This window comes from Moschus berezovskii, chromosome 11, assembly GCF_049115385.1.
Source record: "Moschus berezovskii isolate FMDL1 chromosome 11, NW_MosBer_1.0, whole genome shotgun sequence".
Classification (NCBI taxonomy): domain Eukaryota; kingdom Metazoa; phylum Chordata; class Mammalia; order Artiodactyla; family Moschidae; genus Moschus; species Moschus berezovskii.
Genome location: NC_142470.1, coordinates 31,824,346 through 31,843,968, shown reverse-complemented (window position 1 = coordinate 31,843,968; position 19,623 = coordinate 31,824,346). Strand labels below are relative to the sequence as shown.

Sequence of the window (19,623 nt, the reverse complement as noted above, 5' to 3'; positions counted from 1 at the left end):
ATCTTTGGTTAACCTAAAGTCACAAAGATTTAGTTTAACGTTTTTTTTTTTTAGAATGTTTATTTGCAGTTTATAGTGTTTACCACAAAATATTTCTTTTTGTTGTGCTTCCTTTAGACAGCATTTAGAACTTGAAGACAACTTCTGTTCAGAAAATTAACAGAAGTAATTTCTGCTTCTTTAATATATCAGTTTATCAATTTATTATTAGTTATTTCTGTGTTGTCTTTTTTTTCTTTAAGTACCAGCTCATCAAAAAAAGAGGGAAAATACCCTTTTTGATATTCACAGATCTCCAGCACGAAGAAGTCATATCAGGTATGTTTTGTTAGTTTTTGAAAGGAGGAAATATTTCCATCTATCATTTAGATATCTCCGTAAGTACCACATAGTAAATGCATTACATTGAGGATATAGGTTTTAATGTCGTTAATGATAATGCCAGTGAAAACTAAATAGCATCTTCTTTAATTAGTCACTAATAGTTTTACCCTAAGTGTGACTGTTATCTTCCTGATTCAGTTTGCCAGAAATGATTATTGTTTTAACAATTATGTTCCCTAAAGCTACACAGCTTTCTGGTCTCTTAGTAAGTTGAGTCTAGAGACTCACATTGCTTTCATTGGAAGAATTGAGTCAGTTAGTCTTTGCTACTTTTAGGTTCCTTTTGCCCTTTCAATTAGATGTACAAAGAGGTGTTTTGATTTTGAAAGACTATCTTCTCTACTGTGTTTTCTGAAAAGGTAATAGATTCCCCATGGCTCAAAAATGAAATAAATAAACATTAAAAGTTGTTTTCTAGTCTCAGAAGCCTCTCAGTATCCCATAGAAACATTTTTATTAGATTGTATGTCCTTAGAGAATATGTTCATACGTGTGTGTGTGTGTGTACCAATACATACATTGATTGTTATCCCTTCTTTTTACCTGAAATATACTTTTCACATTGTTCTATACCTTGTTTTTTGACTGGATTTGTTTTCACTGTCTTTTCATTTAAGTATAGCAAAATATCACATTTATAGGTCTATAACATTACTGTATTTAATATAGATATACTGTAATTTTAAAATTATTTCTTTATTGAGAGGTTGTTTTCACTGTTTTGCTATTACAGTGTGTGGTTTATAATGCATACCCTTGCATAATCATCTTTTACATGTGTACAAATATGTCTGTAGGATAAACTTATAGAAGTGGAATCTCTGAGTTAAAGAGAATGTGAAATTGTAATTTGATGACCTTTAATGCTGTTGAATCAGCTTGCGGTCAACCCTGCAATGTATGAAAGTCCCTACTTCTCTGTATTTCTCCCAGCAAAACGCATTCTCAAACTTTTGGATTTTTGCCAGTCTGAGAATTGAAAAGGAAATCTTGGTTTATTTTTGAATCTCTTACAAGAGTATTTTTTCCTGTATTTTTAAAGGACATTTACTTTTTTTTCCCTGAAATGTCTGTAAATGTTGCCTATTTTATAATAGATTCTTGTTCTTTTTTTCTAAACTATTGCTAATTTATAAAATTATATGACCATGTGAATCTGCTTGCTTTTAATCTACTTTTAGTAGGTATGACCTAAATCAAATCCCTTATGATTATACAGTGGAAGTGACAAATAGATTCAAGGGATTAGATCTGATAGACAGAGTGCCTGAAGAACTATGGACGAAGGTTTGTGACATTGTACAGCAGGCAGTGATCACAACCATCCCCAAGAAAAAGAAATGCAAAAAGGCAAAATGGCTGTCTGAAGAGACCTTAGAAATAGCTGAGAAAAGAAGAGAAGCAAAAGGCAAAGGAGAAAAGGAAAGATATACCCATTTGAATGCAGAGTTCCAAAGGATAGCAAGGATACATGTACATGAGAAAACCTTCCTAAGTGAACAATGCAAAGAAATAGAGTAAAACAATAGAATGGGAAAGACTAAAGATCTCTTCAAGAAAATTAGAGATACCAAGGGAACATTTCATGCAAAGATGGACATAATAAAGGACAGAAACATTTTGGACCTAACAGAAACAAAAGATATTAAGAAGAGGTGGCAAGAATATACAGAACGATACAAAAAAGACCTTAATGACCCAGATAGCCATGATGGTGTGATCATTCACCTAGAGCCAGACATCCTGGAGTCAAGTGGGTCTTAGGAAGCATCATTACGAACAAAGTTAGTGGAGGTTGTGGAATTCAAGCTGAGCTGCTTCAAATCCTAAAAGATGATGCTGTGAAAGTGCTGCATTTAATATCCCAGCAAATTTAGAAGACTCAGCAGTGGCCACAGGACTGGAAAAGGTCAGTTTTCATTCCAATCCCAAAGAAAGGCAATGCCAAAGAATGCTCAAACTACCACACAATTGCACTCATCTCACACGCTAGCAAAGTAATGCTCAAAATTCTCCAAGTGAGGCTTCAGCATTACGTGAACCGAGAATTTCCAGATATTCAAGCTGGATTTAGAAAAGGCAGAGGAACCAGAGATCAAATTGCCAAATCTGCTGGGTCATCGAAAAAGCAAGAGAATTCCAGAAAAACATCTACTTTTGCTTCATTGACTATGCCAAAGCCTTTGACTGTGTGGATCACAATAAACTGTGGAAAATTCTTCAAGAGATGGGAATACCACATCACCTTACCTGCCTCCTGAGAAACCTGTATGCAGGTTAAGAAGCAACAGTTAGAACTGGACATGGAACAACGGACTGGTTCAAAACTGGGGAAGGAGTACATCAAGGCTGTATATTGTCACCCTGCTAATTTAACTTATATGCAGAATATATCATGGGAAATGCTGAGCTGGATGAAGCAGAAGGTGCAGTCACTTTCAGTAACCTCAGATATGCAGATGACAATACTCTCATGGTAGAAAGTGAAGAGGAACTAAAGAGCTTCTTGATGAAGGTGAGAGGAGAGTGAAAAAGCTGGCTTAAGACTAAACATTCAAAAAACAATGATCATGGCATCTGGTCCCATCGATTCATGGCAAATAGATGGGGAAACAATGGAAACCATGACAGATTTTATTTTCTTGGGCTCCAAAATCACTGCAGATGGTGACTGCAGCCATAAAATCAAGGCCTTTGCTCCTTGGAAGAAAAGCTATGACCTATGGAAGAAAACCTATACAGTGTAGTGAAAAGCAGAGACATTACTTTGCTGAAAAAGGTCCCTACAGTCAAAGCTATGGTTTGTCTAGTAGTCATGTATGAGTCTGACAGTTGGACCATGAAGAAGGCTGAATGCCTAAGAATTGATGCTTTTGAACTGTGGTGCTGGAGAAGACTCTTGAGAGTCTGTTGGACTGCAAGGAGATCAAATCAGTCAATCCTAAAGGAGATCAACCCTGAATATTCATAGGAATGACTATGCTAAAGCTGAAGCTGCAATACTTTGGCCACCTGATGTGAAGAGCTGACTAATTAGAAAAGACCCTGATGCTGGGAAAGATTGAAGGCAGGAGGATAAGGGGATGATAGAAGATGAAATAGTTGGATGGCATCGCTGACTCAATGGACATGAGTTTGAGCAAGCTCCAGGAGTTGGTGAAGGACAGGGAAGCCTGGTATGCTGTGGTCCATGGGATCACAAAAAGCCAGACACAACTGAGTGACTGAACAACAAGTAGTTCTTTCTTTATGTAGTATAGTAGTCCTTTGTCACAAATTGCCAGTCTCTTTTCTCAGTTCTTAGTTTGTGTTTCAACTTTGCTTTTGGTTGTCTTTACCAGAAAGTTTTAATTTTTATGTAATCAAATTTATCAGCCTACTGTGTTTTTTTAGAGGGGCTTCCCAGCTGACTCAGTGGTAAACAATCTGCTTGCCAAGCAGAAGATGCAGGTTCATCTCTGGATCGGGAAGATGCCCTGGAGAAGGAAATGGCAACCCACCCCAGTATTCTTGCCTGGGAAATCCCATGGGCAGAGGAACCCAGTGGGCTCCTGTTTAGAGGAGCCTGGTGTGCTACAGTCCACGGGGTTGCAGAGTTGGACATGACTGAGTGACTGAACAACAACAATTACAATATTTTTAGATTTTGAATCATAGTTAGAAAAACTTTCCCAAATCTAGAGTGTTAAGGAAGTTCACCTTTGTTTATTTTTATTTAATTTAATTTAGAATACTGATGGTTTTCATTTTTAAAATTTTTATTGGAGTATAGTTGATTACAATGTTGTGTTTCAGATGTATACCAGAGTGAATCAGTTATGCATATTGCACCTTTGTTTCTTTTTAATGTTTCATATTTTACTCTAATTTTGATCCATCTGAATTTTATTCTTGTGTGAGATTTGTAGTATGGATCTAGCTTTTTTCTGAGGTGGAAAATGAGTTTTTCCAACCTCATTTATTGAGTGAGTCTGTGTTTTCTCCATTGATTACAGTTGCCACATTTATTATCAAATTATGAATAATGTATAAATATTATATTACATAAAAGATGTCCTTGTCCTTTTTTTTTTTCTTTATTCTTATATTTTTTCACAGATGGCTGTTTGTATATATGTGAACAGTTAATTTCTGTATATTAATTGTACCCCACTTCTTTATTGGGAATGTCTCTAGCATGTCCTCTGTAAGACTGATGCTTAAGAAAGATATATTTTATATCTTAGAGAGTTCATGGTTATTAATAATCTTGTCATTGAGGCTTAGAGGATTTTTGTTTCGTTTTGTTTTTTCTGGTGGTTGTTTTTGACTAGCCACGTGGCTTGTAGGATCTTTGTTCCCTGACCAGGGATTGAGCCTGCATCCTTGGCAGTGAAATCTCAGAGTCCTAACCACTGGCCTGCAGGAATTTGTGGACATATGTTTTTATTTCTCTTGAGTATATCCCTTGGGGTAGAATTACTGGGCCATGTGATAACTTTATGCTTAATCATTTAAGAACTGCTTGAATGTTTTCCAAAATGACTATACCATTTTACATTTTCTCCATCAGTGTATAGGGTTTCCAGTTTTTCATATTCTCTTCAAAGCTTAATATTGTCTGACTTTTTGATTCTGGCCATCCTAATGAGTATAAAATGTATCTCATTATAATTTTAGATGATATGCGGCATCTTTTCAAGTGTTTATTGGCCATTTTAAAACTTTCCTTTGAGAACTGTCTTTGTGTCCTGTGCCTATTTAAAAATTGGGTTGTCTTTTTCTTATTGACTTATAAGGGCTCTTTATATATTCTGTATTCAAATTCCTTATCAGATATTTGATTTGTACATATTTTATCCTGTTTTGTGGGTTGTCTTACTTTCTTGATGATGTTCTTTGAAGCAAAAAGAGCTTTAATTTTGACGAGGTTTAATTTATCTTTGTTGTTATTGTTTATGTTTTTGATATCGTATCTAAGAATCCGTTGCCAAATCTGTGATCATGAAGATTTATTCCTGTGTTTTCTTCAAAGAGGTTTATAGATGTAGCTCTATTTTTAGGTCTTTGATCCATTTTGACTTTCTTTTGTGTATGATGTGGCCCCTTCCCTTCATGGTCCATTCTGCTTTTTGTGGTATTGTGATACATTTTATAAACCTAGCAATATGTTGTTAGAATTATTTTTTAATTCTGTTTTATTTAAAAAGGTGAGAGAAGAAAGGCAATCAAGTGTATGTTTATAGCTTTTGGATAGTAACTTTTATCTTATTATTCTGGGTCTCTTCATTTGTTCTTGTGAATTCAAGTTATCATCTGGAGTAATTTCCTTAGCCCAGATGTACACTGTTGCTTCTGATCACCTCATTAGAGCTGATGTATTATATTTTTATATATTAGGCTCACAACACACACACATAGAGTAAATGAACTTGGAAGCAGGCATCTTTTTCTTAAGGAGAGAAAGAAGTCAGAGAGAAGGTAAAATCAAAATTGCAAAGACTGAGTAGGTAACCATTGCAACAATCTTCCTAAGGTTTTGGGAAACATTAAAATCTGATACAGAATGAAATGAAAGGACTCCTATTAATCAGAGGAAGGAATATTAGGTTAAAAGTCTTAATGAGCTGGGGAAAATCTGAGTTTGCTATTGACGGAATTGGAGTTGAATAGAGATGCACAGGGTGTACACCATCCTTGAAGGCCATTATGAGTTTCAAGTTAATTAATTTACAATGATTCCATTTTGTATGATACCATATTTTCTAGGTATCTTAGAGATGTCATCAATTATTTTAATAATTAGATTTATTGAGTATTGTTTTTCCTCAAGGATTTTACTTTGATACTTTCATTCCATAGTAGTTATGATTGTAAACTTTTCTTCAAAAGTATGTTTTATAGGAAATTCAGACAGGATATAAGTAGCTTAAGTCAAAAGTGGAAACTCTTGTCTCCCCATAAACCAATGTATTATTTTCTTTAGTGTCTGTACTGTTTCTGATTGTTTGGGAAACGGGAACATAAGAGAAAAGGATAAGCTTTCTTTTCTAAGATTTTGATATTATTTATCAATCAGTGATAGACATTCCCTAAATTTGGATGCAAATTAAATTTGTTGCTTGATGGCTTCTAAACTACCCTATTTAAAAAATTATAGCCTCATTCTCCTGTTTTTTTTTTCCTTCTGTTGTAAATTGCATGAGTATAAGGATCTTAATAAATATTTGCCAAGTGAATGAGTAAATGTATGTATTTTATACTGAGCTAACAGTAGATATGGTGCTCAGAATGGTGCTTTTTAAAAGTCCTTTGCTGCTGTAATGATTTTATTCTTTTTAAATAGGAGAAAGAAGCATGCTATTCACAGTAGTGATACAACTTCTTCTGATGAAGAACGATTTGAAAGAAGGAAATCAAAGAGCATGGCAAGAGCAAGAAATAGGTTAGTAAATTTTTAATTGTTACTTCCATGGTAGAAAAAAGGAATAACAGTTAAACTTTGTGATTCTTACCTGTACCAGTATTTTGCTCACAGTGATACTCAACACATTAGAGTACTACACTAACTTGGCTTTTACATAGTAATTTTTAGAGTAGAAATCTAACCATGGGAAACTTCCCATAAATTACTTACTGTGTTAGTACTCAATAAAACAGTGTGGGAAGATAAAGATAGAACCAGGGGAAGAGTCCAACCTCTATGACAGTCTCTTCTTCAGTACCTCTGCTCTAATCCAAATCCATTTAATGAGACTGATTTTAGATGCTTAAAATGATGATAGCACTCAAGAGTAAGACTTGATTTTAAATAGAATTATTTCAGGAGTCCTTGGGTTTTGTTGGAAACCTTATTATAGTTTTGGTTTAGTGAATGCCTCTGGTGATCTTTGCTTAAGTAGGGTGACTTATTATTACATGGCTCACTAAAATCTTGAGAGTTTTCAGTGGGGGAGAGAATCAATATTTTCCCTAGTAGAGCATCAAATTATAATTTATCCTTTAAAATTTAAGCTAATTTTCTAGCTTATGTGTATAATATTTAAAATAAATTATATTTAGAAATTGTATATTTAGCAAAGCATTTCTATACTTTAGCATTATATATTTACTGTAGAAATACCGAGTTTTCAGTTAGCTGGTCTTGGAAACAAATTTGGGTTGGTGTAGATTGTATGCTAGAAAGAGCTCCTTGTGTGGATGACAGAAAGAAAATGTAAGGAAATTCTAAGTTTAAATAAAAGAGTGTAATGCCTCTTTAATCTGAACTATTCTGATACCGGCTATGGAAGTTTTTAAAGTAAGTTCAGATTCAGAAATATCAGTGAAGTTACATTCATTATAGAACCTATACTTCTTTGAGGCTATTTATGTCATCTTTTGGTGTTTATGCAGTATTGAAAGAGGCAGTAGATTGTATTTTCTTAGGGATAATTAAATTAATATCATATAGGATTTTAAGTAGCTAAAGATGCATTTTAAGGTAGCTACACAAAAAATAAGGCTTAATTTCATGGCTGCAATCAGCATCTGCAGTGATTTTGGAGCCCCCCAAAATAAAGTCTGACACTGTTTCCACTGCTTCCCCATCTATTTCCCAGATGCCATGATCTTAGTTTTCTAAATGTTAAGCTTCAAGCCAACCTTTTCACTCTCCTCTTTCACTTTCATCAAGAGGCTTTTTAGTTCCTCTTCACTTTCTGCCATCAGGGTGGTGTCATCTGCATATCTGAGGTTATTGATATTTCTCCCGGCAATCTTGATGCCAGCTTGTGCTTCTTCCAGCCGAGCATTCCTCATGATGTACTGTATGTAAGTTAAATAAGCAAGGTGACAATATACAACCTTGACGTACTCCTTTTCCTATTTGGAACCAGTCTGTTGTTCCATGTCCAGTTCTAACTGTTGCTTCCTGACCTGCATACAGGTTTCTCAAGAGGCAGGTCAGGTGGTCTGGTATTCCCATCTCTCAGAATTTTCCACAGTTTATTGTGATCCACACAGTCAAAGACTTTGGCATAGTCAGTGAAGCAGAAATAGGTGTTTTTCTGGAACTCTCTTGCTTTCTCCATGATCCAGCAGATGTTGGCAACTTGATCTCTGGTGCCTCTGCCTTTTCTAAAACCTGCTTGAACATCTGGAATTTCACGGTTCACATATTGCTGAAGCCTGGCTTGGAGAATTTTGAGCGTGACTTTACTAGCGTGTGAGATGAGTGCAATTGTGCGGTAGTTTGAGCATTCTTTGGCATTGCCTTTCTTTGGGATTGGAATGAAGACTGACCTTTTGCAGTCCTGTGGCCACTGCTGAGTTTTCCAAATTTGCTGGCATATTGAGTGCAGCACTTTCACAGCATCATCTTTCAGGATTTGAAATAGCTCAATTGGAATTCGATCACCTCCACTAGCTTTGTTCATAGTGATGCTCTCTAAGGCCCACTTGACTTCACATTCCAAGATGTCTGGCTCCAAGTGAGTGATCACGCCATCGTGATTATCTTGGTCATGAAGATCTTTTTTGTACAGTTCTTCTGTGTATTCTTGCCACCTCTTCTTAATATCTTCTGCTTCTGTAAGGTCCATACCATTTCTGTCCTTTATCAAGCCCATCTTTGCACGAAATGTTCCCTTATTGTCTCTAATTTTCTTGAAGAGATCTCTTGTTTTTCTTATTCTGTTGTTTTACTCTATTTTTTTGCTATCATCAAAAAGTCTACAAACAATAAATGCTGGAGTGGGTGTGGAGAAAAGAGAACGCTTTTGTACTGTTGGTGGAAATGTAAATTGATACAGCCACTATTGAAGATGGTATGGAGATTCCTTAAAAAAACTAGGAATAAAACCACCATATGACCCAGCAATCCCACTTGTAGGCATATACCCTGAGGAAACCAAAATTGAAAAAGACATGTGTATCCCATTGTTCATTGCAGCAGTATTTACAATAGCTAGAACATGGAAGAAACCTAGATGTCCTCTGACAGATGAATGGATAAAGAAGTTGTGGTGCATACACACAATGGAATATTACTCAACCATAAAAGGAACACATTTGAGTCAGTTCTGATGAGGTGGATGAACCTAGAACCTATTATTGAGAGTGAAGTGAGTCAGAAAGAGAAAGATAAATATTGTATTCTAACACGCTGACGTTTGTGGGGTCGCACAGAGTCAGACACGACTGAAGCGACTTAGCAGCAGCAGCAGCATCACATATACAGAATCTAGAAGAATGGTACTGAAGAACTTATTTACAGGGCAGCAGTGGAGAAACAGACATAGAGAAGAGACTTATGGACGTGGGGAGAGGGGAGGAGGGGGTGAGATGTATGGAAAGAGTAACATGGAAACTTACATTACCATATGTAAAATAGACAGCCAATGGGAATTTGCTGTATGGCTGAGGAAACTCGAACAGGGGCTCTGTATCAACCTAGAGGGTTGGGATGGGGAGGGAGATGGTAGGGAGGTTCAAAAGGGAGGGGATATATGTATACCTATGGCTGATTCATGTTGAGGTTTGACAGAAAACAACAAAATTCTGTAAAGCAATTATCCTTCAATAAAAAAATAAAAAATGTGTCAAAGCTTTAGAACTTGTTTATGATATTAGGAACATGTAACTTTTTAATGCTATTTACTTAAATATTTATGAATTTCAGGTGTTTGCCTATGAACTTAAGAGCAGAAGATTTAGCTAGTGGTATTCTTCGAGAACGTGTTAAAGTGGGTGCAAGCTTGGCTGATGTTGATCCAATGAATATTGATAAATCAGTAAGTTTTGTATATGGTTTTCTAGAAATACCTCTTTTTTTTTTTTTTTGGTCACACAGCTTGTGGGATCTTAGTTCCCTCATCAAGGATTGAATCCGTGCTCCCTGCAGTGGAAGCATGGAGTCCTAACCACCATACTGGCAGGGGATTCCCTAAAGTATAATTTTTTGAACTCTGTTTATATATGAACTTTATATTTAAACTTCAGTTCCTTCTGAAGGCATGTATTTTACAATCATTACCTCATAAATTAAAAAGAAACCTATATGTAATTAAAATTATTTGTACTAAACTTTTCCCCTTCTTTCCAAGGTGCGGTTCGATAGCATAGGTGGATTGAGTCATCATATTCATGCACTAAAGGAAATGGTAGTATTCCCACTTTTATATCCAGAAATCTTTGAAAAATTTAAAATTCAGCCTCCAAGGTTAGTAATGCTAAATGTTTATTATTATTGTTAATTTATCAAATTTCAGTTAGTAAGTAATTATAAATCTAAATATTATTTATAAATATTTCATGTATATTTTATATATTCCAGCAATGAGAATTAGGAATGAAAGTTTATTATTTAGAGCCTAAAAGCTATGGTACTTGAAGTTTATATTTCAGCATTTAAGACTCAGACATAGGATGAGATTCTTTATGCAGGCCTTGAATATACAAGTGGATTGCCCAACTAGATTTTCCTTAATTTGGTCTCCTAATAGCATTGAGTTTGATACTATATGTTGTTTAGTCTTTGAAAGCACGATTTCAGTGAAGTGTTTCTTTAACTCAATGATATGGTATTTTTGAAATGGTAAACTTGATAGTTTATTTTTATGATCAGATTAATTGTGTCTGATCATGAGGAGGTTAGCTAGTTAACTATTAGAAAAGGCTGAGAAATTATGTCAGAGGAAATTGGGCAGAATAAAATATTCTGAAGATGTACACATAGACTTAGATTTAAGCTGCTAAATATCCCTTTTTATTTAAGAGATTTGGTTCTAATTTGTTATTCATGCTTTTAACGATGTAGAAAATCTTTTAAAGAGTCATCTTCTATTTGAGTGAGTTAAATGTTGGCCTGTAATTCTACAGTGGCTCTTACGAATCATAGCAATTTATTTACTTTTTATATGATATGATATGATCCAATGAATATGATCAATATTGATTCAGTTGCTATTAAAAAATAGTAAATTAAAAAAAAACCCATTAATGAGGAACTTTAAAAAATGGAGTTATTAACAAAATGTGTAATAAGCTAAAAGTAATCTTCCTCTTTAGAGATGAACAATTTTTATATTCTTTATAACTTTCTTGTATACATGTAAGGATATATTAAGTTTATGATTTTGCCTGTATTGTGTGCATTTAAACATTTAATATAAATGAGATTACTCAATAATGCCCTTATTTAACTTTATTTTTCACTCTATAATACAGATATCTCATAGTAATAAATATTGTGTGTGTTATTCTTTTTGACATCATACTAGTGTTTTTTATAGATATAGTGGTGTATTTGTCCCTTATTAATAGATAGCATTTAGATTTTTTAAGAAAGTCTATAACATTCTTTTGAGTATTTCTACATGATTTTATAAAAAATGTGAAATTTCTGGATCACAGACAGGGCAAACACTGTTAATATTTTGCCAAATTACCATCTACCCTGATTGAGCTATTTCTTGTATACCAAAGCTTGATTGTTTGAGAACATCCTTGAGGACTCTCAGCGAAGTGAAACTTTAGCCTGTATACTACAAAAAGCTTTGCTGGTGTCTAATAATAATAAATATACATTAATTCAAAATTATATGGGCGATGCATACTTTTAAATTGATTATTAGTGCTAATGGTAACACTAATTTACTTTTATTGACTCTCTATTCCTCTAGAGGCTGTTTGTTTTATGGTCCTCCTGGCACAGGTAAAACTTTGGTCGCCAGAGCATTAGCTAATGAGTGCAGTCAGGGAGACAAAAAAGTGGCTTTTTTTATGCGAAAAGGAGCGGATTGTCTGAGTAAGTGGGTTGGCGAATCTGAGCGGCAGCTTAGGCTTCTTTTTGATCAGGTAAGTGAAGTCAGCTAATGTGAGAATATCTTGTTAAGAATACTTAATATATTTGGTCTATAAATATTATACATATGGTTCATAACAAGTCATATTTACCAATCAGTATGTTAAATTTAGGGTCAATAATTGGAATTTGTATGTTTTAGAGGTATTTAATAGCAGTTTCACTAGTACTAATTTAAGATGATTTACAAAATATTTATTGAGGTGGCAACGTGGCATCTAATAAATACCGTGTTAAGTGCTTTTAAGATCCCTAGATATCACATATAGATTATAATCTAACTGAGGGACTAGAACAAGCATAAAAAGTTAAATATCTGTGCAAGAAATATCACAAAGCATATATTATTTATTTTCATGAGTTACAAATATGCTGGAAGAATTCAGTATTAAATGAATGCTTTTAAAAGGCTGAGTAAGGTAAGTGAATATCATTTGGGCTATCTTTACTGTTTATGTATAACTGACTTTAAAAATACCATTTCCTAATACTTATAAAAATTAGTCCTGATATAAATTCACTTTTTAATTATTTGGGGTACTGAAGGAAGTCATTCATACATGGTAATGCAACTTATATCTTGTTATGTCTAAGGAGAGTTACATGACACTTTAAAAATGCTTAGAGCAAGCATTTGTTGAATACCTATTATTGAGTTGATGTGTATTAAAGTTCTACCTAATTGGTAAAGCATTTCAAATATTATTTTTAGTTACTATTGGTATCCATGTTAAAGACTGCTGTGTTTTAGATAATGGGTCTAGAAAGAGGGATAAAGTATAATTGTTAACTTCAAGGTGTTCAGTGTCTATTGAGAAGTCAAACATATGCAGTCTTCATGTTTCAAGAGGATTTCATAATAATTGGAAAATAATGTAAGATAACATTGGTGGATTTGGGGAGAATCAGCTTGGGAATACTGGCAAATTGTCCAATGACTTAAATTTTTGACAGTGTTATACTTTTTGCAACTTGATACTAGGTGTAGGAATATTTCTTAGTTTTATTAAAAACTATAGCATAAATCATGCTGCTTTTTATAGTATTGCTTTTGTTTTATGTTTTGGTTACTTTGGCTGTGAGGCATGTGGGATCTTTAACTCCCTTACCAGGGATCAAACCCGCACCCCCATCATTGGAAAGTGAAGTCTTAACCACTGGACCACCAGGGAGTATCCATGCTGCTTTTTAAATCTGTATTTACTTTATTCGTGTTTCATTTCTGTTTCTTTGTGGAAAATAGATTTGAAATGTTTTCTTACTTTTTTAAAAAAACTGCTTGTAGTCATGTCTTTAAATGACAAGAATCTGCATTCCTAAATTAAGGATATAATCTGTTCTCTAAATGAGATGAAGGAGGTGCAGTTAGCCTTTCATACCTGCCGGTTCTGCATCCACAGATTCAGGCAACAATTTCATCTCATATTGGTTGAGTTCACAGATGTGGAATCCATGGATATATAGGGCTGACAGTACTATGCTATTTTATACAAGGAACTTGAGCAGCTTCGTATTTTGGTATATCTGGGGAGCCTTGCAACCAATGTCCCCCCAAAGATACTGAGGGTTGACCATACATTGTATTGGCTAAGAGTTTGGCCTTTGGTGTCAGAAAAATGTTAGTTCATACCTGACTTTACTAGTAAGTATATATGAAAGTGAAAGTGTTAGTCTCTCAGTCATGTCTGATTCTTTGTGACTCCATGAACTATAGCCCACCAGGCTCCTCTGTCCATAGAATTCTCCAGGCAGGAATACTGGAATGGGTAACCATTCCCTTTTCCAGGGGATCTTCCTGACCCAGGGCTTGAACATGGGTCTCCTGCATTGCAGGCAGATTCTTTACCATCTGAGCCCCCAGGGAAGCCCTATTAAGTATATAACTTAAGTGACTGAACGTATCTGATCCTTATTTGCCTCTTCTATAAAATGGAGCAAATAATGCCTATCTAATTGGACTAATGTGAATTTTTCCTGAAAGGAAGAGTATATAGTTGACTCTTGAACCATACAGGGGTTAGGTACACCAACTTCTATGCAGTTGAAAATTGGTGTATAATTTTTGACTCCCCCCAAACTTAACTATTAACTGCCTACTGTTGATAGGAAGCCTTACCAATAATATAAACAGTTAGCATGCATATTTTGTATTATGTATTATATTCTGTATTCTTCTAGTAAAGTAAGCTAGAGAAAAGAAAATATTAAGAAAAATCATGAGATTTGCAATACTGTACTATATTTACCTCCATCCATAGTTCAACAGGCACTCTGTCTATCAGATCTAGTCCCTTAAATCTATTTCTCACTTCCACTGTATAATCATAAGGGATTTGATTTAGGTCATATCTGAATGGTCTAGTGGTTTTCCCTACTTTCTTCAATTTAAGTCTGAATTTGGCAATAAGGAGTTCATGGTCTGAGCCACAGTCAGCTCCCGGTCTCTAACTGTGTAGAGCTTTTCCATCTTTGGCTGCAAAGAATATAATCAACCTGATTTCGGTGTTGACCATCTGGTGATGTCCATGTGTAGAGTCTTCTCTTGTGTTGTTGGAAGAGGGTGTTTGCTATGACCAGTGCGTTCTCTCGGCAAAACTATTAGCCTTTGCCCTGCTTCATTCCATACTCCAAGGCCAAATTTGCCTGTTACTCCAGGTGTTTCTTGACTTCCTACTTTTGCATTCCAGTCCCCTATAATGAAAAGGATATCTTTTTTGGGTATTAGTTCTAAAAGGTCTTGTAGGTCTTCATAGAACCGTTCAACTTCGGCTTCTTCAGCATTAATGGTTGGGGCATAGGCTTGGATTACTGTAATATTGAATGGTTTGCCTTGGAAAGGAACAGAGATCATTCTGTCATTTTTGACATTGCCTCCAGGGGAGGCCTTAGAAATAGCTGTGAAGAGAAGAGAAGCGAAAAGCAAAGGAGAAAAGGAAAAATATAAGCATCTGAATGCAGAGTTCCAAAGGACAGCAAGGAGAGATAAGAAAGCCTTCCTCAGTGATCAATGCAAAGAAATAGAGGAAAACAACAGAACAGGAAAGACTAGAGATCTCTTCAAGAAAATTAGAGATTCCAAGGGAACATTTAATGCAAAGATGGGCTCAATAAAAGACAGAAATGGTATGGACCTAACAGAAGCAGAAGATATTAAGAATAGGTGGCAAGAATACACAGAAGAACTGTACAAAAAAGATCTTCATGACCAAGATAATCACGATGGTGTGATCACGCATCTAGAGCCAAGCATCTTGGAATGTGAAGTCAAGTGGGCCTTAGAAAGCATCACTACGAACAAAGCTAGTGGAGGTGATGGAATTCCAGTTGAGCTATTTCAAATCCTGAAAGATGATGCTGTGAAAGTGCTGCACTCAATATGCCAGCAAATTTGGAAAACTCAGCAGTGGCCACAGGACTGGAAAAGGTCAGTTTTCATTCCAATCCCAAAGAAAGGCAATGCCAAAGAATGCTCAAACTACTGCACAATTGCACTCATCTCACATGCTAGTAAAGTCATGCTCAAAATTCTCCAAGCCAGGCTTCAACATTAAGTGAACCATGAACTTCCAGATGTTCAAGCTGGATTTAGAAAAGCAGAGGGATCAGAGGTCAAATTGCCAACATCCGCTGGATCATGGAAAAAGCAAGAGAATTCCAGAAAAACATCTATTTCTGCTATATTGACTATGCCAAAACCTTTGTGTGGATCACAACAAATTGTGGAAAATTCTGAAAGAGATGGGAATACCAGACCACCTGACCTGCCTCTTGAGAAACCTGTATGCAGGTAAGGAAGCAACAGTTAGAACTGGACATGGAACAACAGACTTGTTCCAAATAGGAAAAGGAGTCCGACAAGGTTGTATATTGTCACCTGCTTATTTAACTTATATGCAAAGTACATCATGAGGAATGCTGGGCTGGAAGAAGCACAAGCTGGAATCAAGATTGCCGGGAGAAATTTCAATAACCTCAGATATGCAGATGACACCACCCTTATGGCAGGAAGTGAAGAGGAACTAAGGCGCCTCCTGATGAAAGTGAAAGAGGAGAGTGAAAAAGTTGGCTTAAAGCTCACCATTCAGAAAACTAAAATCATGGCATCTGGTCCCATCACTTCATGGGAAATAGATGGGGAAACAGTGAAAACAGTGTCAGACTTTATTTTTGGGGGCTCCAAAATCACTGCGGATGCTGATTGCAGCCATGAAATTAAAAGATGCTTACTCCTTGGAAGGAAAGTTATGACCAGCCTAGATAGAATATTAAAAAGCAGAGACATTACTTTGCCAACAAAGTTCCGTCTAGTCAAGGCTATAGGTTTTCCAGTGGTCATGTATGGATGTGAGAGTTGGACTGTGAAAAAAGCTGATCACCGAAGAATTGATGCTTTTGAACTGTGGTGCTGGAGAAGACTCTTGAGAGTCCCTTGGACTACAAGAAGATCCAACCAGCCCATTCTAAAGGAGATCAGTCCTGGGTGTTCATTGGAAGGACTGATGCTAAAGCTGAAACTCCAGTACTTTGGCCACCTCATGTGATGAGTTGACTCACTGGAAAAGACTCTGATGCTGGGAGAGATTTGGGGCAGGAGGAGAAGGGGACGACAGAGAATGAGATGGCTGGATGGCATCACCAAATCGATGGACATGAGTTTGAGTGAACTCCGGGAGTTGGTGATGGACAGGGAGGCCTGGCGTGCTGTGATTCATGGGGTTGCAAAGAGTCGGACACGACTGAGCAACTGAACTGAACTATATTTACCAAAACCAAAGTTTTACATTGCTTGAATATAAGTTGAATTCTCTCTCAAGCCATGTCTATGTTGTCTTACATAATACAAAACACTGTAGATGTTACACATATTAAACTATACATAAAAAGTGAAAAAATAATATGAAAAAGAAATTCATATTTGTTAGGTATCATGATTCATGCATTGATAGCAAAGAAACAGCCTTAAATCCTCGTGCTCATTTCTCTTCTTTACTAATAAATGTGAATGGGGTACTGTTGTCTGCATTAAAAACCTGTTCAGACAGATACTCTTTCTCATCAATGGTTTTCTTAATGGTGTCTGGAACCTTGTCTACTGCCTCTTGGTCAGAAAAAGGTACTTCTATTACCTTGACTATGTTTTTTAGTTTTTAAAATATAGTTTTTTCAAAGGAAAATGGCATAGCCAATTGGAAAAGTACTTAGTCTTCAACCCCAATTTTGTTTTCTTTAAACTTAGAAGTGACTTTTGTTGTTGTTTAGTTGCTAAGTTGTATCTGACTCTTTGTGACCCCATAGACTATAACCTGCTAGACTTCTCTGTCCATGGGATTTCCTGGGCAAGAATACTGGAGTGGGTTGCCATTTCCCTCCAGGAGAATTTCCTGATTCAGGGATTGAACATGTCTCTTGAGTTGCAGGCAGATTCTTTACTTCTGAACCACCAGGGAAGCGCTAGAAATAATTTAGTGATTTATTGTTTTAAACAAACTCCCACTTTCACTTTTAAAGTTTACCATCTACTCATGCTGATTCCTTCACAGGAGATTGCTCCAGTGTGTATTTCCAGGTCCTCGCTTTGTTCCTTTTACCAAAAAATGCAAAACACAATTCCACTGTGCATCTTTAGGGCTCCAATCATCAAAAATAGGGGAAAAAAATCTTTGGAATAGCCAATCAAGTTGAATTAAATCCACATGAACGCAGATGGGTTGGGGCAGGAATCCATTCCTTTGTTCTTGGTCATCTGATGCCACTCCATGAATTCTTGTAATTCACCCTCCCTATCCTGTCCAAATATGATTTGAATCCAGTGATCTAGCTTCAAGGATTGGGGTCCAGTGAGCCCTCTCCAGTCCAACTTGACATTTTAAGCCAAACCTCTCTCTAAAATTATTGTCATCCTTTGTTGGTATTAATTTCTGCAGGTTTAGATTCTTCACCTTCCTTTTGCTTTAAGTTTTCATAGAATGACCTTGCTTTTTCTTAAATTATATTAGAGTTTATGGGAATGCTTTTCTTATATTCTTACATGGAAGCTAATTAAAATATGTCATTAACATAAAATAGTCTGTGTTATATGATAAAAGCAATATGAATAGTGTGTTTAAATGTGTTGAATAAAATAGTATGTTTAAAAATACATGTATGTGTTTGTATGTAAATGACATGTATGGCAGAATAAACAAATTGAAAACAGAAGTTACCTCCTGGGTAGGTAACTCCAATCATTACCTTGTGATTGGAGACTGAGGAGATAGGAGCTTTTCTTTTTCCTCTATAAACTTTCTTTCCTGCTGCATGTTGTACCATTTGCTTATATTACCTATTTACTTCTGTTACTTATTAAAAAAAGCATAGTAATTAAATTAAAAATGAAAACTAATACTTGTTTTCTTTTTATACTAGGCATATTTGATGAGACCTTCTATAATATTTTTTGATGAAATAGATGGATTAGCTCCAGTTCGCTCTAGCAGGCAAGATCAGATCCACAGGTAATATTTCCTAATCTGATTATGTTGAGTTTATATGTTGACATAGTACTAAGACTTAACCCTTGAATTAGTGCTATGAGCCTTGTAAGATGTGAACTGTTTCCTTGGGGAAGACTTCTTTCTTACAGCATGTGTGTGCATGAGTGTGTGTGTGTGTGTACATGTGCGCATGTATGCGTATGTGTGTGCTCAGTCACTCTGTTGTGTCCGACTCTTTGTGACCCTATGGTCTATTACCCACTAGGCTCCTCTGTCCTCTGATGTTTGTAGGTAGGATTTTCCTATTCTGAATTGAGCTGCTTAAATTTGTGAGCTTTAATTTTCATCATAGATGTAAAGTTTTTATAATATTTTATTTCTTAAAATATTTTTTGTTTCTCTTGTCCCAGTGAATATTTGTGACTAAACTTTTGCTTGCCTTTCCCCCACCATTTGGAACCTTCATTTATATAAAATGTCTGAAATAATCAAATTCATAAATATTGTAAAATTTATCAAGTAAATACTAACAGAAAGCTACTATTGGTATGTTAGGCATAATTGTCTGTAAGACGGAAAGCATTATAAATATAAAGAGGATCCTCTTATAATGATAAGAGCTTCAACTTATTTTAAGATGTAATGGTTTAAAATCTGTAATTCCCTAATTACTATATTTTAAACTATATAAAACAAAAATTAACAGAACTGCAAAGTCAGTCAAACTGATCATCATTGTGAAAGAGATCATGTACTTCTTGGTAATTAATAGAACAAAGGAGCATAAAATAAATTTTCTGTAGATTATTTGAGCAATTGTGTTATATGAATATGATCTTGTGTGCATACTTATCTAAGGTAATATAGAATGAACACTAGTTTTAAACATCATTTATAAAAACTTATCATATATTATGCCTTAAATCACAACTAATTTCCAAA

The 19,623-nt window shown here is 35.4% G+C and overlaps 1 protein-coding gene across 4 annotated transcripts in view; it reads left to right on the top strand.

Annotated features, from left to right (window-relative positions):
• The window catches only part of ATAD2B (ATPase family AAA domain containing 2B), a 119,622-nt gene that overhangs the window by 28,290 nt on the left and 71,709 nt on the right, over nucleotides 1-19,623 (top strand). For all 4 annotated transcript variants that reach the window (XM_055401022.2, XM_055401021.2, XM_055401020.2 and 1 more), the window contains 6 exons: nucleotides 243-318; nucleotides 6,710-6,808; nucleotides 10,025-10,136; nucleotides 10,449-10,564; nucleotides 12,027-12,201; nucleotides 18,614-18,702. In XM_055401022.2, coding sequence (XP_055256997.2) covers nucleotides 243-318; nucleotides 6,710-6,808; nucleotides 10,025-10,136; nucleotides 10,449-10,564; nucleotides 12,027-12,201; nucleotides 18,614-18,702 — 667 coding nt within the window. The remainder of the gene's footprint in view (nucleotides 1-242; nucleotides 319-6,709; nucleotides 6,809-10,024; nucleotides 10,137-10,448; nucleotides 10,565-12,026; nucleotides 12,202-18,613; nucleotides 18,703-19,623) is intronic.